Source organism: Vidua macroura, chromosome 6 (assembly GCF_024509145.1).
Source record: "Vidua macroura isolate BioBank_ID:100142 chromosome 6, ASM2450914v1, whole genome shotgun sequence".
Taxonomy (NCBI): Eukaryota; Metazoa; Chordata; class Aves; order Passeriformes; family Viduidae; genus Vidua; species Vidua macroura.
The window spans coordinates 14,712,430-14,734,001 of record NC_071576.1 but is presented as its reverse complement, the minus strand read 5'-3'; the positions used below and the strand labels follow the sequence as shown (position 1 = coordinate 14,734,001).

General features: G+C 39.6%; 2 protein-coding genes and 1 long non-coding RNA gene across 5 annotated transcripts in view; 1 reads left to right on the top strand and 2 right to left on the bottom strand.

The window, feature by feature from the left end:
- Positions 1-7,632, bottom strand: part of DICER1 (dicer 1, ribonuclease III) — a 66,157-nt gene extending 58,525 nt beyond the window's left edge. The window contains exon 1 of the mRNA XM_053979846.1: positions 7,563-7,632. The gene's annotated coding sequence lies outside the window, so the exon portion shown is untranslated. The remainder of the gene's footprint in view (positions 1-7,562) is intronic.
- Positions 7,633-8,116: 484 nt separating this feature from the next.
- On the top strand, positions 8,117-9,009 carry LOC128809101 (uncharacterized). Its single transcript, XR_008437610.1, has 2 exons — positions 8,117-8,230; positions 8,308-9,009. It is a non-coding gene; the product is annotated as an uncharacterized LOC128809101 (long non-coding RNA).
- A 4,762-nt stretch (positions 9,010-13,771) lies between these two features.
- The window catches only part of CLMN (calmin), a 75,399-nt gene continuing 67,598 nt past the window's right edge, over positions 13,772-21,572 (bottom strand). For 2 of the 3 annotated variants that reach the window (XM_053980651.1, XM_053980653.1), the window contains exon 13: positions 13,772-20,444. In XM_053980651.1, coding sequence (XP_053836626.1) covers positions 20,291-20,444 — 154 coding nt within the window. In that variant the 3' untranslated portion in view covers positions 13,772-20,290. The other variant, XM_053980652.1, reaches the window with a different exon arrangement.

Genomic DNA, 21,572 nt, shown 5'->3' with positions numbered 1-21,572 from the left:
TTTATACACAAACCCACAAAACTACTGTCATAACACACTTGTTTATAACAGCAGCTCTTAACAGTAAGTGAGAAAATACAAAGTCGAGAAAAACATGGTACATTTATTTCAATTAATTGGTGAGAAGTAGTAGTTTCAGATTAGTTTTCATGAGACTGTAGATCCAATCTGATGACAACCTAATGCTCAGTGAAGGAACCCCACTGCAACTGCTCCTTCCCTTCTCTAACAGCTATGACACTTGTCTGACTTTCTGGGAGAAAAATAGCTCATAACAATATAACCAAGTATATAACTTGCCTTGACCTAGGCAAGTTTTCTACTGGCTCAGCAAGCTGAATTAAGTAGTTGATATGGATCAGAGAAGTAGTAGAGCTGCCATGAGGAGGAAGTTGTCATCCACTTTGACAGCCACTTGAACGCCTTCATTACAGAAAACAAGGAAATTCGATTCAACAGGTTTTTGAGTGTGTAATTTAAAATCAGACACCAGCTTCTCTTCTCTCTTGCCAACTGCTGCTGAACTGTGTTACACTAAGATCAATGAAAATTCCAAACCCAAAACTTCTTCCTGTGTAGTCCAAAATTATTTAAATGGTGACAGAGGAAACACCTGCAGGCAGCAGACTGCAGTAAGGTTAACCGATAAAAAGTTTTAACAACTCCTAGTAGCTGGCAATGTATATGTCAGTAGCATTACTGGCACACTACTCCAAATGCCTGCCAGAAATCAGCACCTGCTTCATCATTATGCCAGTCACTACACGCCCTAAAATCATCCAATAATTCCTTGCAGACCCTCATCAGCTGAGATAACAACTGGTCAGTAGACAGTTTCAACGAATCATGAATTGTGTCACTAAAAACTTATCCTGTATTCAGTTTAGGCAACACACAGTCATTAGAAGACCATTTTCCAGACAACTTACTATTAATCAAGGCAGGTTTAACTTCTTAACTTCAACACAGAAAAGCATTAAGTATGCAAGGATTACAACAGGGAAAATTGCTCATCTCCTGGAAGTTGATCATACCTCTTTCAAAGACCCAGGGAGCTCATAAATGTCTTTGGCATTCTTTCAATTATTTTTTCAATTAAATACTTGAAGATAAAAATGCATTACTTTCCTAAAACCTACACACTTTCTCCTCCAGAGCTTCATCACCTGTCATGCCTCAAACCTGTTGCTTTCAAATTGCTCAGTAGGTGGTACAGCCACACTTCTGTAGTGGAAGATTTAATTAACTCAGAGCCTTTGTGACTGATTGCACAGGAAACGAATCAACTTATCTATTCACTATATAAACCTATAGATATACTGGGTATACATTTCTGGAAATACCTGGATGTATTTTTGATTGATAATCTTTGAAAGTATACAGACAGTTTCTTGTTGCCCTATCACTTACAGTTTGCTATCTTTCTTTAGTGTCAGTGAAATCCTGAGGCTAATGCTGATAAGAGTTCAATATTCTTTAGAAACAATGAAGAAAGGAAAAACTTTCCTCACACACTTTTTTTACGAGTTGTAAAAAATTGTGAGGCAGTCCATGAGACCTTGCTGGCAGTAACTGTAGAAATAATGAAAAAGATACAAAGATAATCCCATGGCTCTCAGTAACAAGCTTCTGTCACTTCCCCCTTAGTCTCTGCCATTCATGCTGACTCTGTTCATTAAACTGGCAGAAAACATTCATATTCCAATTTTCCTCTTACTTTGTTTCACACAAACAGGAAAGTATAAGCAGCAAGAACAAATGACAAAAACACACACATCACCTTGGGGACTCAAAAAACATGCAGTAGAAACAGAGGTTTGAATGTGTGCTTGTTTGGGGTATTTTTGTTTTAAGAAGCAGTATGCTTTTTAATGCTCATTAACTATCTCCAACAGTAATTTCGTTTCTACAGTCTTGGAGATCATTGAGATAGCACTATGTTGGACAGTTAGAACCATGAAAACTTATCTTCAGTAGCTGGAGGGGAAGGGAGAAGGATAGATTTTTTTTTTCCCCAAAACAAATTTCAACAGAGGTCATATCCCTTCTTAACAACTTTATGTAGCAAGTTGACAATATAGGCATTTAATTTTACTTGAAAGATGGCAAAGTTTGTGGATCAGTAAAAAAAATTGACCTGACTTTTGCTTGTATTCTAAACACTTTCATTTTATGTCTTCTTCCAAAAACAAAAGTCTAGCAGCCACTGACCATAAAGATATAGCAAAGCACAAGTTTGCCTACTCAGAAATTCACAGCTTCAGCGAGGAATTAAATGCCTTAACATTGATCCCAGACACTAATATCCGGAATAAAGAAGATGTACTATCAATTAATATTATTAATTCATAAAACCCCAGTTAATAAGTCAGATTAAATACATTTAAATGTTTTAAGGTATGTAGAATATAAATACCTGAAAAATGTCTTTTATTTATGCACTTGAAAATTAAACTCAAAAGAGGAGGTGAAAACAAAAATACCTAAATTAACTTGCCAAAATGTAGTAAGAGAAGTTAGGCATTCTACGGTTTGAGTGCTGTCTAGAATTCAGATCACCTCTAAAAGTATTTACTACAAGCTACATGGCAACTTCACCTTAGCTATCTAAGCCTTTTTTATTCATTTCTGCTTGACCAAAAAAAAAAAAAAAAAAAAAAAAAAAAGACCAGAAATATCATAAAAGGCCAGTAACAGTTCACAGAAAGCTGTAAGAAACTTGGTCCAGATCAGAAACAAAGCAGACTTTGGAAACAAAAGAGAAACATGAATTGCAAAGGTAGCCAGCCCAGACATGCTTGCATAGCCAAGTCACCTCAATGAAACCAAACAAATTAACCTTAAAAAGCAAAATGTATTTACCTCACTTCCTAAGGAAAGGAGATTTATGCAATCAGTAAATGGGCAGGTCTAAAACTCCGGTTTCCAAAAATAAAATTCCTAAATTATTATATTTAAGACAAATTTCTTTACTGCTACCCAGCTACTTACTACCATTTCAGCTGAGGAAAAGACTGCTACATGGCTTGACAAATTATCAAGAATCAGAATCCAAAAGAGGAGACAGGGACCAGAAATAAGGTTTTAATAACTAACAATAAGGGGTTGGTTCAAACGTACATTTGGGGTTGGGGTTTTTTTATGTTTGTGTATGCATTTGCACAAATGAAAAAACACAAGGATACTGATATTTAAAACAAACAAAAAAATCCCAAGGCCACCTAAAACAGTCCCAAACTGACCACCTCTGTTTCCAGCAACCAATCCTTCAAGTCAGTAGCTACCCTGCTGCTTCTCAGATCTCTCACGTTCATTCAATGAACCCAAAGGAATTAATCCTTTATGAAGAATAACAGAATATTTAAAACATGGCCAGAAACTGATCCTGCCAGCTTACATCACAGAAGTACTGAGTCACTGACATAAAGAAAAGAAAGCACAGCAAAGCAAGATTTTCTACTACCATTTGCAAAGATCAAGAGAGCACTCTTTTAATTTTTTTTTGTCTTGGTAAGAAGGAACTCACTAGTAACACCCAAGCCAACCAAAACACAGATCACAGACTGATAAGTGTACTGTACTTCTAGGAAGGGCCACAACAAGCAGTACTGAAGTCTCTTGGATTCAGGAGTATTTACAACAGGAGAAAGTAGAAAATATTATTCTTTCTTCTCTTTTCCATCAGAGAACAGCCTTTCAACACCTCCAGCTGTGCAACAATGCAAGTAAATTCCTCGACACGTGTTTCAGTCCTCTGTTTCTTGATGGTATGATTTTGAAGGTAATAAAGATAATGGAAAACTGATTTAACTAATGCAGTCTGCAATATACAGCAGAAATAACAAGGGAATTCCAAATACACTGCTCAGCACACAAACCTGAAAAATTATGCTACTAGATAAGCATGCAAGAACTATCAAAACCAAGAATTTACCTAATATAATAATATGGCACACATTAAAGTGGGCACTAATTTGTTCTCTAGATTAAGTCTTCTAGAATGTTTATTTTAGTAACAGTCCTAAAGCTACTATACCCCCAGTCAATACACCAAAACTTGAAATGTCAACAAAGACTGCAGCTTCAGCTAAAAAAAATTAACTTCTAGTTTTTACTATATATCAAGTTTCTTCTCTTCTGGCTTATCACAATACATATGGTACTCACAAAAGGCTAAAGGCTGAAAAAAACAGATGTCAGAAAGGTGTAAAGCAAAATCATGCTTTCTGATCTACTCCCACCTATTCTTAGCCTTCAGGACATAGCATTCTAAAAGCACATTCCAAATATTTTATAGAAACTCCTGTTCCACACAACGCTATAATGATACTTTCTTTAAAAGTAGCACTTCCTAAAAATATCTATATAAATAAAACCAAACTTCTGCCATCAGTCTGAAGAAAGTATCTGAACACATGAAGGTGATGGGATATAGACGGCCAGTGGTTGATTACAGTCAGGCACCAGGACATAGGAGCCACCTTGCTGTTCTGCCAACAACTCATCACATTCAGTATACTCCCCAGTTTGTGTTACCTACATGAGAGGGAAAAAGGTCAGAGAGAATTATGGAACAACAGAACAACACATCTCAATGTTCTGAAGTTCTTCCTGCTGCCTGATAGTGATGCCTTTTCACTGGCCCTACAATCATGAGCCAGACATAGTTAGGTGATAAAAAGGCGTTACCTTTAAAAGGATCCTTATGGTGCACAATATGCTGGATGCAAAGTGCTGAAGATGCATACGTAAGACAAAGCAGATACAATTTTTGTATGTTTAGAAATTAGCATAACCTACAAGAATCCCCAATTAGAGACATAGGTGATGAGGCAATTCCCCCCTGGTTCTACCCTTTTCTGAAAGTCCCCCTAGGATAATAGCTAAACTTTGTTCTTGAAAATGTGTCTCAAGAAGTCATTTTGACCACAGCTCCCTGAGGACCTAAGCTTGGACCCCCAGGGCTTGGAGCTGCTGGGGAATTTCTTTTGTCTTTCTGTCCAATGGAGTAGCTACAAATACAACAATAGGCTACAGAGCTACAAATATATATGTAAAGACTATAGAGAATATATAAAAGCAAAAAAGGCAAAAACCAATTTGGTATCAATCGATTAACCTATGCCCCAAAATAAAAAACCTGTCTGTAATCTTAGCACTTGCTGTAACGCTCATTGTCCCTAAAGCCCTAGAATCCTTTTCAAAATATTCCTGAATTTTTGCTCTCACTTATATTCTAGAGCTTATCTAAAAAGAAATCAAATTACTTCAGCTCTTTTATCCATTTTGCTAAATAACTCCTCGCTCTTTTAAGAATGGATGTGTCTTCATTTGGTTTTGCCAGTAATTTGCATTCAATACAGATCAATGCACATCTAGTCAGTTCATACTGAAAGTCAGCATGGGTCAGGCAGAGATACTCAGCCTCTGAGCACCTGCGCTGAAGCAAATCCATACACTTTGCTGAAAAAGTGGCAAAGTACTTTGCACATTTTTGAGGTGGGAAAGGACAAACATCTATGGACAACATAAAAAAAATCCATGAAAATGCATCTGTTTTTAAACTGCAGGTTTTAGGTTTTTTCCATTTGTATGCTACAGATGAACAAGGTATTTTAAAAAAGAAAGAAAAAAAAGTATAACTTCTAGAAAAACATTAGTGTAATATAACAGACAAAATAGCTTGGTTGGCTTCCCCCTACCAGTAACCAGTGGAGGACATGTATGGAGCTGTATAATTGCAGGGCAGGCAGAGGTACCTTCCACAGACCAGCCACCTTGGTGTTTGCCAAGACTGAAAAGATACTTTTGGTCTTAGACCCTTGGATGAATTTCACTACAAATTAATTGTTTCAACTGTCTGATAAACTTCTGGCATTCCCAATAGACTGATGCACCATGTCTTTTCAGTTATACACAGTGTGAAGGAGTATCACATTTGTGTTCAGTCTGTAGGATACAGAAATCCTCCAAAAACAGGAGAAACAATCAAAAAATCAACACTTCCCTCTTCTATTTTCTTCATTACTCTCTTTGTGATATTTGTTATCCCTTCACTGATATGTCCTTCCTCATGTGAAAAGCCCTTGTCAATATTCCATTTACACTTCTCTTAGCCTAATACAACCTTTCTAAAGTAGAAGAAAGATAAACAGAAAATACCCAAACTGCATTTAATATTAAACATATGGACTGAGAACAGGTTTATACAATGACATATTGATGTCATTGCCTTCTCAATTAATTGTTAATTCTTGCATTAATCGCTTTGTGGCTGCCAAGTACTGACCTGCCACTTTCACGGAACTGTATTATCAGGATGCTTTGTAGAACAGCAGTAGCTAATTCAGGGTCAACACTTCGGAATAAATATATACATATTTTTAACCCTACCAATTAATAAAGTAACAATCCAGTTATTAAAGATGTAAAAAAAGCACCTTCCAACTGAAAACTGCTAGTGGCATCTTCAAAGCTCAAGGACACAGTGTGGAAATAGACAATAAGAAAGACTCTTTTAAGAGAGGAACTCAGGAAAATAGTTATTAAATGAATTTCAGTTAGTGTCTGTATGAACTTGCTAAAACAAGCACCACCCCCACCTACAGAATATGCACGTGCAGTCAGCATTTCAATAGAACATCCAGAGTGGCTTAAAGAAAACGCATAAAACACAGTACAACAGGGCAAACTGACTGTCTGCAAAGTTAACTGTTTTCATTACCACGTTAAGGGAAAGAAAACGGAAGACAATCTTCCGACCTACATACTTTCACCACTTGAGCCAACCACCTAACTTGAAGACCAAAATCTCAACATCCAAAATACTCAAAGCTGATCTGAAGTGCCAAACATCCTCCAGACTGTTAACAGTTAACCGAGGTTCACTATTCACTTTGAGAGTCACTTTTATTGAACACTAATTTCTGATTAAGCATAAAGCACACAAAAAGTACCTTTTTATTTTTTGGTCAGGTATCAGAATCGTATCATCCCCCATTTGCTGCTCATGCGGCCTACATCTATATTACCTAACACAGCAACGAAGTCCTGTGCAAAAATATATGTCTTTTAACCTTTCACTTTTCAACGTACATTCACACAGCAGAAGGTCTGCCTTTAATCACGCTGCCTTAATTTGCCCTGGAAAAGGATGGAAAGGAAGCAAAGAAGAACCAAGACATTCTTATCTGGCCTTCAACATCAGCACTGCTGAGTTTAAACTCCTTTACTGTTTTCCCTGACACGGCCGGCGGCCCCGAGCCCCCGGCGCGGCTGCCCGGGGGGCGCCGCTCACAGACAAAGCCGAGCGGGGCCGCAGCGCGGCCCAGCCGTGCGGGCCCCGCCGGCGCCGGGGGAGCTCCCAGGCCGATCCCGGGGCCCGGGCGCCGGCGGCCGCTGGGGCGGAGGCGGGGCAGCACTGCCGGGGCCCCGGGAGGCAGGGCCGGGCTGCCGCCATCCCTCCCCGCTGGCCGAGGTGCCGGGGCCACGGGAGCTGCGGCCAGCGGGCGCGACACACCCGCGTTCGGCCGCCATGCAGCTCCCGGCGCGCCATCTCCTACCTGCTCGGCCCGGACCCAGCCCGGCGCTTCCCCCTACTACAGGCCGCGTCTCATTGTGCTCCCGCCGCCGCCATTTCCCCGCCGCCGCCGCCTCAGTCCCCGCAGCTGTCAGGTCCCTCCATTCACCTGGGCCCAGGACGGCCTCCCCCTCCCTCCCTTGCCCCTGCGCTACGGCCGGCGCTACGCAAACGGAGCGCCGCCCCCGCCCCTCCCGCCCGTACCAACGGGGGCCGCCCAGCGCCCGCGGCGCAACCCCGCTCCGAGAATTCCGCCCTGCGCAGTCCGCACGCTCTGCATCCCCCCACGCTTTGAGAGGAAGCAGGCGATTGGTGGCCGCAGCCGGGTAAAAGGTGAAAGGTTCGCGAAGCGGCCAATGGCACGGCGGGATACAGCGACCGCCGGAGAGCCCCCGGGCGCTCACGTGCGTGCGCGCTCCCTCCCCTCCCCCGCCGGAGCAGCGCGAGCGCCCGGCCGTGCCCGCGGCGGGCGGGTCTCGCGCGCCGGGCGGGGGGCGGCGGCGCGCGGAGGCGCTGAGGCGAGGGCGGCGCCCGCCATCTTGGGAGGGGGACGAGGCCCCGGCCTCGCTCCTTGTGCCGCTGCGGGTCATGGGGAGACGGATCTGAGGGAATGGGGTTGTTCTATCGCACGGCAAGCCCTAGGGGAAAAAGGTGATTCCTTTTGGCAATGCGGATAGAGAGCAGCCCTGAGCTGCTCTCTATCAAAAGTCCCACCTTTCCGCACACAGGTGACCGTTTCCATAAGAAGTCACTTTCCTGCCAAAGGCAAGGTTCTACTTTTCCATTGAGGAGCCTTTAGTCTTTGCTGGTGCAGGGCCCAGAAGGTGGAAGAAGAAGGGACAGCTGAAGGTAGATGAGTTTTGTGGACTCCCAAGGCAGCATCTCCTTCTGTCACTGCATGAGGCAGATTGTTGCCTGGCTGGAGCACTGGTCTCACTCCAGTACTTTGGCAACACTCCATTGATCTAGTAGATGTTACTGCTAAATATTTTTAGAAGTGCCCTGAAATGTCTGGAATTAAACAGCTGGTGTAGGGTAAGGGTTTGCCACCACCAAAACCCTTCAGCCAGAGGTGAATGAGTTACATTTGTGCTAAGCCAGAGGACCAAGTGAGAGTCTCCTGTGATCTCATGTGCTTGCACAAGGACTGGATGGTGATCAGCCTTGGTGCCTGATAAAGAAGGTGACCATAAATGCGATGCCACTTCTGGCCAGCCACTGCCCTTGTAAGCTGTGTGGGAGGCAGTGTGTTTTCAGTGGAAGATCTGTTGCTGGACATCCGGCTTCCTCCTTCCATCTGCTCTCTACCAGGGACTTGCCATTGTAACAACTGCGCCTGCAAAATCAGTATGAAAAAGATAAAGCTGACTGGAGCACTTCTAAGATTCATTTAAATCAACCCGAATAAAATTACTGCAGATTCAAAGTGATCTAGAGGCCTGGGGTATTATCAAATAAAGTATTTTCTTGGCACAAACCTCTGCTGCCGTTTAGAGCAGAACTTCTTTAATGCCTGCCATTATGTTGCTAAATGTTACAGTACTGGGAATTTTTATAGGATTGAAAGGGCATCCTTCTGATTTTTTATGGATAGAAGAATAATTATATCCCATGACAAAAGCTGAGGAAGAAGAGCAGCTGTTCAGTCTTATCCAGTGGGAACTGTCAGAGCATATGGGTCTATTTTTCCAATTTTAGCTGAAGTACTGAAGGAAATTGGCATTCTTGATTCCTTCTAACATGAAATAGAGCAGAAAGAAACCCTCCTTAGTGCAGGCCATGGTTAAAGAATGAATTTTATCCATTTCAAGTAGGTTCAAAGAGAAAGCAAGCAGAATACTTAGAAAACAAAATAGACAAATACCAGGAGAATTCTGGAAGTTATTTTCTTATCAAATCGGGTGTCTTTCTCCACAGCTCCTTCCTCCTTGAGCCTGCCTGCTGACAGGAGTTTTTGATTTAAAAGCACAGGATACAATCTGTGCTGTTCCTTACAATCTTGTCCCCACTACCCTCTCTCTATTCTAAGAAAAAGATATTTGATGTCATATATTTGTGTAATTAGACCTAATCTTCAGAGTTTAACCCCAAATTAAAAATTTACTTTTATGTTGATTTCACAAATTCCTTGCAACGATTTTAAAAGTGAGATGAACTCGTCAATGTGAGATGCAACTGAAAATTCCACATATTTCAAACTGGTTGGCATTCAGAATTTGGTAAAAAAACCACACAACCAACCATAAAAACAAAGCAAACAGGTTGTGAGATGAAAAGGACACACTACCCAACTATTAAAATCTGGAAAAGAATAAGTAAAAATGTACCAAGTAACAGCATTCCCCATATCTTTAGTACTATAAATACTGATATTTACTCTATGGGGTAACTGCCGTTACACAACAAGAAAATACAGACATTTATCTCCCTTTTTAAAAAAAATTAGTAAGGGATGACAAGTGGAGGCTTTTCTGTTTTTTTCTGTTGACTAAGATTAAAGAAAGATTCTGTTTGGGTTAGAAAAGAGGAAAACTGACATTAAAAATCACTTTGTCACGATGAATTGTCGTTGATCATGCTATAGAACTGTCCAATCACACTGGTAGAAACGAGGCATTTCGGCTCCAGGGTCTAAAATGGGCTCTGAAGAGATTCCATCCTGCGAGACAACGGTGACCTCTGTTGTTCCCTGCTGTTGGTACCAGCCACGATGTCTTCTGGCCTTGTGTCGCACTGCTTCAGTAACTGTTACTGGTTCAGTAACGCACTTTGGAACAAGCTGGCAGTTTCCCAGGAAATATGTGCCCAAGTGTTGCATTCTAGTTTCTAGCCAGGAAAGGATGTGTCTATTCTGCGCTCCACTTGGGAAATTTTTCCTTGAGGCTTTCCTCTCAAGAAGCCCCCAGTCTGGCTACCAGGTTTTCCAGCTCACAGCTGTGAATCACTGCTGGAAAGAGCAGTTGCAAACAATTTAAACTACGTTGCTAATAATAACACCTGTAGGGTATTATGAGAAAAAGCTGCAGGTATGATTATAGAGAAGGAAGTTGGAAGAAAGAAAGAAGATTCCATTTCTAAAACTGAAGCTTAAATTTTAACAAGGTGTTAGGTTGCATGAATCTTTGTCTCACCCTAAAATACATTAAAAAAGAAAAAAATTGGCATGCTTTCCCAGTTCGGTGACCCAGACTTCATAATTCCAAGGATATTTTATTTAGAGCAAGAGAAACTTCAGTAATATATATATTTTTTTATATCTTTAAATTACTGACATGAGGATATGAGCTGATGTAGTTTGGAAACTGACCCCTCTCTCTCCTGGCAACATTTCCCAGGCAAAGTTCCCTGCTTTTTCCTTGGATTTCTCCAGACTGATAATCTCTTCATCATCTTCTACTTACAGTCTCTAGAGTGTCTCTATCACAGTGACATATCACTAAAGAAACTAAACAAATTTAAATCACTGGTAAGGAAGAAGGATGAAGAAAAATAAATGTTCTGTTAGGAAAGAAATCCATTTTTGACCACATATAGCTACCAGTTGCTGAAAAAAAAAAAATGGGGAACAAAATTTATGTCAACCACAAGATTTGTATTGAACTCCAAGCTTGTAATTCTGTTGGCTGTTCTGGAATGCCTCACAGAGAGAGAATATTTTTAAACCAAAATTGGCTTTCAACTCCTCTAGAAATAATTTTTGACTTTTTTTGATGCCATCAAAGCTACAATGGGTTTGGATACTGTGATTAATTTTCGTATAAATTTAGAAATACATCAAAAGTAGAAAAAGGAGGTAGTCACAAAAGAATTTGGTGTGACTAAAAATATCTCCTGAACATGGGCAGCAAGAAGGAAAAGTTTTGCTCAGGTTTACTGATGATGTTAGCCCTTGAAGAACTGAGCACTGCACTGTTTCCTTTCAGGTTTGTGCCAGTAGGAAACCAGAGGAGCAAGGGGGAAAGGCTCTTCCTTTCTGCCTTTTCTAAAGATGGGTGCAGGGTTTCCTTTTTCCAGTCACCTGGGACTTCACCTGATGGGGTTTTTTTACTGAAAAAGGGGAGCAATTTCACAAGTAGCTGCAATGGCACAATGCACAAGATAACAGAAGTTCCTAATGTCCTTGAGATATACCCTTGGTAATGCTCATTTATGCCTGAGAACCAAGAAATACCACTTTACCATGTATAAATCTATATGTATGTCAATTCTTGATAACATGCAGAAAATACCTATCAGCAGAGTGATAAATCTGTTCCCCAGGGTACAGAGCTACCATAAAAAAGAAATGAAAAATAATAATTTCAAAGTATTTACAGCAGATGGAGGTATAAATTTTGCTTTGATCATATATTATATGACATTCCAAGATAAAGTGTAGTTTGCCAAGGACTGTGGTAAGCCAGTGGTACTGTCTCACCAAGGAATGGAGTTAGTCACAGAAGGCATCTCATAAATTGCTGCAATTAGCTCTCCTGGAAATAATCCTTGTAACACCAGTAGAAATAGCAACTCAAGGAAAGATTACCACCGGATATTGGTGTTGTAGGAGAGAGCACAGCTGAAGTCAAAGGCTTTGCTATATCCACTCACCAGTTTGAAGGTTCTCCTGCTCCTGCTGGCTTTTGTTTACCAACCAGGTAAAATGAGGCCTGAAGAGAGGATGAAGGTTTCAGTTTACACTACCAACAAGAATATGTGTGATGGCCACAGGTTATCTTTAGGAGGTCTGGGTCCTGCACAACCCAAGTGCATACTCAGGGTGTACACATGTGCAGGGCTTCTTATCTGAAATGAACCCTGTCCTTGTCTTTGTTGCTGCTAAGGTCCAGATGGATCCAGTGTGTTTCCAATACTGCATATTCATCATCTTCAAGCTACAATAACTGTGATTACACAAGTATAAGGGAGATTATTTTTGAGTTTCTCTCGGAATTACTTTTATCCCAGAGTAGTTAAAAGAAAACCAGTCCAACAGTTCCTGTCTTACTATGTTTCAATTTGATCTAAAGTTTGGATCTCATACCATTGTAAAAGTTTACTCTGCTTCCACACACTGAGATGACCCATCTTACCTATTTGAATTTTGCATCTTCCCCTCCCCAGTGCACTTGCAAATTTCTAAGCACAATGTCAGTAGCAAAAAGTGCAAAGTGTATTTAGAGATTTTAAAGTTTTGGTAATGAAAAAACATTTGGCCAGACTGGACAGGTCTCCGAGCAACCTAATTTGATGAAAGTGCCCATGGCAGAGCAGGTAGACTGGATAACATTTAGAGGTCTCTTCCAGCCCAAACCATTCTATGATTCTGGAAATCTACATTGCTAACAGGACTGGGCCCAAATATCCCAAATTCTCAACAGAATCATGAATATTCTCTTGCTATGTACACTTAGGTGTGGGGGAGGGTGGTCCAATAGGCAGGTACAACTACTGCAGGAGTGGTTAGAAGCACTTTGAAAACATGTGAGATGATTTGATTTTGTAGAAGGATTAGAGGAATATTTACAAGTCCTAAAGTGTGATACCCATGAAACTTTTAGAGAGGAAGCAGTCCTATACCTTTCCCATATGCCGTTTCCTTTCAGTGTGTTTATCCAATTTAGATATATTTTTCAGGACACACATCATGGGGCTAATTCTGAACTGTATTGCAACTCTATTGTACTATATTTTCTTTTTCTCATATACTGCAAAGGGAATTAAGGTGTAGGGGGAAGTACATAGTAAATACGAAATGGTACTGCAGCTAGTAATTTACTAATCCCCAAGTCTAAACATGTATATAGAAACAGCCCAGATAAACAAATTGTAGGAACATAAATAATTAAGCACAGCTGTTTTTGTAAGCTTTCCCATGGCTTCCCTTTATAATGCCAGTTTCTATGCATTAATAAATTAGTAATTCTTACCCTTTATAAAATTTTTGAATCCATTTGTTTGTTGACCAGAAAAAAAGGCCGGATTCTTCCTCCAAAATGAAAAGTCACTTTTTGGGTAAGTGGGAAACAATGCACTTTATGAATTTGCAGTCTTTACTGAGGTCTTCCCTCCTAGAACATGCATTTAGTTTCTGGACATGAAAATGTGTAGATAAATAAAAAAATAATATATATAAAAGATACTATATATAATAAAAACAATAAATTCAACAATTAGAATCCACAAGGACAAACCCACAGGTAACAGATTAGATACAGGAAGCTTGTCCATTTATTTCAAAATTGGAGATTCTGTAAAATAAATTGGAGCTATTCACTAGTAAATACTATTCTTATTACAGCATAACAGTTTCTAAAAACATTTTGTTTACCAGCTATACAGAAGAATTTAGTTCTTTCTCACAAAAATTAGCTTTGATCAACTAGTGCAAACACCCAATACAAGCCTCTGACTGAAAGTATTCAAAAGAAATGTATTTGAAAGTACATGAAAATGCATTTCCTTCAGTATATCTGGACACCACTCAAATCCTCCCAGCATTTGTTCTCATTTAAAAAAAAATCATCATTCCTTACCACTTGCCAAAGGAAACATGTATTTTAAATATTAGATTCTTTACTTACAAATTATTTATTTAGGATGAAGTCCCTCATTAACTCTTTAGCCATCTAGCACTTTACAGTTTAAACTAGAGAACTTTAACAAGAAAGGTAAAACCATTTATTCAGCTTTTTACACAGCGGTATACAATAGCACAAGGTGGTATGCCTACTAAAATGTTTTGTTCCAAGACAAAAGTACAAGTTGAATTTTTCATTACAGTAAAAATACCTATTTGACTTGTGTAACTTATTTGGCATTAAAATGTGACTGCATTGTTTCTCTCAAGAACTCAGCAGCATATACGTTGAAAGTTAATTGATTCACATCAGACCAGTCATTTTGAAATAAACAAGAGTGATTTTCTGTTACAGTCTTAATAATGGCCATGGACCAAGGACCCCCCTGTACAAACTAGTCCCTGGACACAGCATATCTATTCTGTGAATCAAAGAGATTCCAGGAAGGCCCAGTGAAGGTAATGAAACTATGTGGGGAATAAGATATTACCTGGCCTTAACACAGCAGTCATGACCAGGAACTAGCCTTTCTTGGAATGGTAGGTTATAGTATTTCTTACTAGGGTAAAATAATTTTTATTGGTCCTTCTAACCTTTTCATGAAGAAAAAATATATTAATCACTCAGGGGCCAATTTTATGTTTGTTCCAGAGACATAGACTTAAGATATTTCCCCCCACTATGGGGAGAAATAACATGGGCCTCATTTTCCAATATCAACAGTAGCAGCTGCTTGGAAAGGAATTGTCAAAAGTGCCACTGGAAGGAGGTTTTCTATGTCTTACATTTAGTGGAGGAAAGAAATACTTCAATGTTCCAGAATTTCAGTTAAGATAACCCTGAAATGACTATGGCACTTGAAAAAATAAGGATTAATTTTTCACCCTTTGTGAGCTCTGGAGTTGTGTGAAGCTATGGACAGAGGAAGTGAGTTACTCCACAGAGAACATGATTTTTCCATCTCATTTAATGTGCATGTATCCCATTCTCCTGCATGAACGGCTTCATGATCTCAGGCTGGTATGGGTGAGGACAAGCCACACTGTGTGTCCTGTTTATATACAAACCTGGAACATGAACAATGGTAAGTTGGGTAGCTGTAAATTAGTGTTATCAGTAGTGTGCCAGGGGAAGTTATTTACCTGACAAAAACCTGCACAATGCAGAAATACAAAGGATTTAGTGGTTTTTACCTCCATTCAGATCTGCTACCTATAATCTCAATGGAAACAGCAGGCAACCTATTGTCATGGTATGAGTTTTTATATAGCTGTAGCAGTTTGGGAATTTCCATGGCCATACCCCAGCCTGAAACCTCACCCTTGTTTTCCAGTTATTTGTTCCCTGCTGCTGTTCTCTTAGTTGAAGATGGAAGTAGATGTTAACTTCCTCTCTTTGGAGGGTTGATTCTGCAGAATTTAGGCAAACAAATGCTCTGTGTAAAATGGAGGTAACTGAAGTGAGTGGTGTATTGTTGGTGTACATTGGATTTGCATGGGCATTGCATAGGCTTCAGTGACTTCCTGGCCTATGTGGTTGATGCTGATTTAAGTGCCCTCAGGGCCAGATCTTGTAGTGTGTGCTTAGCACACAGATGTGTTGCACTGACTTCCACAGAAGTAGAGGAACTGAACACATCACTGGATGCATTCACGTTTGTGCTTGGCAAGAAGGGACTCCCAAGTATTTAAAGCTAGCATAAGTGATAATGCACAGTTATAATTATTATTGTGTTAGATGACTGTATGTGATACCACATACACTGGCCAAATGAATCTCCTAATGCTCGGATTCTTTGAGGATTAGTGCAGAGAACCCTAAAAACCCCCACTGGGTATGGCATGGTACCCTTGTAAACTCAGTGGAGCACTACTTGAATAAAGAAGTTACAGTCATACCGAACAGGAGTAAACTGAGAGTGTCCAGAAAGTGTGATTTAGTGTGTTTAGACGCCAGCTATCAACATGTAGAATCTTCAGCCTCAGGAAGTTTTAACGGAAGAAAGTAGCTCAATCACTCAGTATATTTTGCAACTTTAGCTGAAAGTTTAACATCACAAAATGACATATTGCTATGCAGCTTTAAGAATCACACAAATGTATTCAATCATTTCCCCTGCTTTTCAGATCTGCTGTTCATTAAAAGCTCTTCTCCTGTTTGCAGTTTCCGGTTTTCAAATGGATGACACAACCAATGCATAGCTTAATGTTCATTCTCATGAGTCATAATTAATAAATAATCATATCACATACATAGAATTTTACAGGTACTCTTAAAATGGTTTTATAATTCTATTAAATATAAAGATAAAATAATCACTGCTATATAAAAAAATCATTTTAAAACAGCTGAACTCTCAAGCTTTGCATAAAATTCTGTAGACACATTCATTACAAACTAGAAACTCAATAAAAATACATTTTCGAGCTCAATCTTTCAAAAATATTCATGGCGTTGAAAATTGATTGTCGTTTTTTACTGTAGTCTGTGTTTGCCCTGCCTTTGCACTGATAATTTTCTGCAATTTGGCAAAAGCTATATTCTGGTCAATTTGTAGATTATGTGACTGTTTTACTCACTTCTTCAACTCTAAGTCATCTGCCCCATAAATGTTTAGTGGGGTTCTGTCTTTAATGGTGTATCTTTCCTTGCACTTTCTATAAAGTCACGATGAAACACTTTGTGGTTAAGTTACATGACTACAATGACATTGAACCATCCTACATCCAACAGTTGCCACTTTTTAATGCTGCTTCTGTGAACACCAAACATCCTTTATCCAGTGATCCTCAAGGCACTTCCTGACACTTACACTTCACAATGCTCTGCTACCCACATTTGCTCAAAATCAGTAGGTTTTAGAAAGAGTCTTAACAGATCAGTACCCCTAGGTACCTGAATGCAGCTGCCATATCAATATACCATATGTGGTCAGTTCAAGCTTAGCATTTTTCAACCCAGACAAAAGTTCAGCAAAACCTCTGTATTCAGACAGTGCACATACCTATTGGAAAATGGGTAGACAATGGATTGCCCACCAGAGTTTAAACCCTCCACTATCGCCAGCCAGTCCTCTGGGCAGCAACTTAAAATAGGCTTTGCCATAATAAATGTTTTATAATCAGGCTTTTAGGCAGTAGCTCAGAAAAGGCCACAAACCCCAAAACCAAGCAGTGTTTTCAGAACAGGGCACTTGCATTAAGGAATTGGATCTTGCACTGTAGAAGAAGAGGTGCAGGCTCACGAGTCAGTTTAAGTGGGGGAAGCTGCTGCTTATGCAGATGTCAGTCCTTACAGTTCAAGGTAAAGGCAAAAGTCTTGAAGAGTTCAGTTTTTGTAAGCACAATTGACAACACATTGGTATAATCACTCAGCGCTTCACCCTGGATCTTCTCACCCGTGGAATGACTGGGTAAGGTACACTGCTTCTGTTATAGCACACCCACAACAAAACAAACCTAAAAATTGAAAGCAATGTAATACCAAGTATCATGGAATGGCTTAGTATTTTTTTCCATCTATTTTGGATGGAAGAAGCAGTCTCTGACTCTCAATGGGACAGGCTTGAAAGCGTACCTCAGTTAAAACACTGGTGGAGATGACCAGTACAGTGGGGATGTGGGATGCTGTTTGACATTTAAACTGCTCACTTCAGTGTATCAGTCACTGTTCATCAGTGGCAGGTAGCAAAGAAAATCTTGGGTTTTCTCCTTCTTGGAGAAAAATACTGTGTAATGATATTTCTGGCATCAGCGCGTTCCCATTCACCTTTCCATTCTTCATGGAAGTTATTTAGCTAAGACATCCAAAGAGCTCCTCATCCTGATTCATTTTCTTAGGAGGAAGGAAAGAAGAAGGGTGCATACTTCACTGAACTTTGATAGCTGTAAAGCCCTATAAAGAGACTGTAAACCAACTCCAAATAGCCTTTGCTGAAGTGAACATGGAAGAACCAGAGTAAAGATACAAAGGGTCAGAAAAAGTTATCATAAACCAAAGAAGCCTATGAAGAGTGGAACATAATGAAAAGCTGTCAACATTTTGCTCCAAACTAGTGCAGTACACTACTGCTTGCAGCTATTAAATAGATGCCATATCCCAGCCTGGTATTCCCTGGTTTTCAGGATAAGCATAAAATGTTTCTTGTACTAAATTTTATTCTTTCAGAGTAGAAAGCACTAACCCTTCATATTTCTATTTAGTCTACTTCCAGAAAGCACCTTCAAAAATTCTCATATAGGTTTTCTTTTGGAAGAAAGTATCACTGTCTTCCACAACAAGCACAAACAGGTTCATGGATCACAAAATCAGCTGACTCAGAATCTTGAATGCTTTCATGAACAGGATGAAAGAAATTTAAGCTGATTTAAACCAAATTAAGTTGGGACATTTGGATCTCTTCCTCATCAAGAACAATGGATCTTATTTCTAGGTTCATGGGGTGAATCCAGCTGTAGTCAACAGTGGCAGGGCAGAATACAAAAGATTTCAGCTTTGTTGAAAGGGCTTCAGAATTTTATCTTCAATGTTTAAGATCTCCTGTCATTCCTTACTTCTATTGAATTCTAACTACAGCTCAGAAGAAAAATCCTAGGGGAACAAAAAGCTTATGAAGAAGAATGAAGTGTGATGGATGGTTAGGATTGCCCCAGCAGATAACATGACTACAGACAGGTTTTAAATACCTGTAAATAAATTGCTGTATATTTTGATGTATCTTGATCCCACGTGCTATTAGTTCATCTGAAAACTTAGCCAGGGTAGGGATACATCTTATGCTACAACACATTATGTAAAACTTATAGCCATGTCATTTAATTTTCACTCAATGTAAAATTATAAAACCCTTCATTTTAGGAAGCACATTGCATTCTACCTTCTGAATTTTCAGACGGAAGCAGCAATGTCTCATAGTCTCATAAAGCATACCATGAAACTAAAAATGTGCCAATTAGAAGTAGTGACTTCACTAAAAGTCACATGGGGAGAAGTTTCTGCTATGAAATTGAAGACTTCTCTTTTGTCCTACAAAATGGATTACACCTTCTCTGGCTAAAATCCTATATGAAATATCTTAAATTGATCATTGATGTGGACAAAAACTACAAGTGGCAGAAGTAGCTCAACTGTGCCCATGGATAAGCCTCAGGAATCTCTTCAGTCGCACTAGGAAGTCAATACTCGTTGTCAGCATTTTTCTGTATTTAGTTTTACATCTGTCATTTCTTTCTCAATTGATCTGGACACTTAAAAGATCTTTCTAGTTCTTTTACCATGCCCTAGTGCCTTAACAGTAGCCTTAGCAAAACTGGTTACCTGTTATTTTTTGTATCTGCAAAAGAGAGAAATCTTTATGTGATTTGTTAATAAAAGCAGCAAAGAAATTGTAGCAAAAGCAGACTCAGAAGCATTGAGGTACTTTTAAAAAACTTTAGTTTCTGGCCTGAGATTTCCCATATAAGAAGCAGCTAGCATGTAGGTTCTTCACACTTCTTCGTACCCAATTTATTCCTAAAAATCAAACATACCAAAAGGTACAGGATAAACATTACTCTAAATCCTAAAAAAATCAAACTTCCCTACCCCAATAAACCCTCAACCTGATTTTGTTGCTCCACTGGATTTGCTGCTGGAACTGTAATCAGTTCCCAATGTGTGTTTCACTACCTGTAGCTCTGCTCTGCCTCCAACTCTTTCAAAAGGAAAATGTAAAGAAGCATTTCTAGCCTTGCCCTTGCAGGTAGTCAGATCCAGAGGTAAGTCAACACCATCCCTCTTCCATAGCTATCAGGCCCTACATAGCAAAGTGAAGCCAGAAGAATAATTTTTGAAGACTAGAGCTCTGAATTGTTCATACTTCTACTGATAATTATCTGGTTTTATTGAGCATCTTATAAAGCAAGGCACAAATGTACAAAATCGCATCTACTAAATCAGATAATTTTTATATATATTTACACAATTACCATAATATAAAACGTGCTTTGACACTGTCATAGCACAACAGTAGTGGAATTGAGGACAACCTGATAATAAACACAAATACCAGGTCCCGGATTTCTGTTTGTGCTTCACCTGAAGGAACATATTCATATCCAGATACACAAAGCAATCCAGCCACCATCCCTTTATTTTCCACACCTCACACAGATCAAACTTTGTTGCTAAGAAGCTGTGGAAGGAGTAAAAGGCAGTAGACCAGCACCCAAAAGAAAATAACAAAGTAGAATAGCTCTGGCTGCTCAAAAATTGTTATCTCACGAGTTGGTGCTGGAGTCTCGCTTGCTTCCAAGTCCTTTTTCTTCCTGAAAACAGGAGAGAATTCAGTAAGAGGCAAGGAAAAGAAGAAGAAACCTTCAGTGTTAATAATTACTGTGAAGATCAGAGGGTGGTCTAAAAGACAGCAGTTTAATGAACCTTTTCAGTCTAGTCAGTTGGAGGGCCTCAGCTGACTAGGAGGGACATATTCGGCTTTAGCAGTGTGTTCCTTCCAGAGTCAACATATGTAAGAATCAATCTTCTGAAAACTCAGACAAATTCTCAGGTAGTTTAAGTAAGTGCCATTACAGCACAGCCCTCTGATATAAGGAGACTTCCACCTGTCAAAAAGATGCCCTTTTATTTTCAGAACAGTAAACATAGCACTGGGCAACACATCTCACACTTACACAGTTTTGCTTATACACTGGATCTGACTTGATATACTTTCCCCAAATCATCTACTTTCAGAGTCCCTCATGCTAGGCACTAGAATATTAAACAGAAAAAGCCCAAGACTTCCAACCAAGAAACCAACTAGAAGTTGGGGGTTTGCAGGACAACTCCAAAATTTCAACTTCACAACTTTCACAAATTTCCACGTGGTTCATAAGGACAAAGCCTGATGGATTCTGCCAGCACCACTGAGCTCTTACAGGAAAGACAAGGAAAAGGTCTTATTTAAAGGCACAAGATGGTACAGTCATTTTATAATTTTCTAGTAGTGTAAGAAAATCATTCCAGTAAACTGTTTTTAACCTACTTTTGGAGAAAAATGGTGTTTTTCTGCTTGGGGCCTCCTACTGGATATATACCTGAGTATTACATGAAATTCACTTAATATCATGTATCAAATTGTACAACTGATACAATTGCAACAACTATTTGTGTATTTTTTTTTAAACAGAGAGAGAGAGGCCAGTGGATCCTGATAATATTTTGTGTGTTTTCTGCATCTAAATATAACAATCATTTTACCTAGAAGTTCAAAGAGGTACTATTCAGTATCAGCAAGAGGCAAAACCTAAAGCGACCCTTGTTTCTTATAGATATTTAGACCCTAATACCAAAGGGATGCACACTCTGTGTTCATGACCAGTCACCCTAAGTCTAAACTAAACACACATACAAAACTCATACATGCTCCAACAGAGGCCAGTCCTCCACTGAAGTAA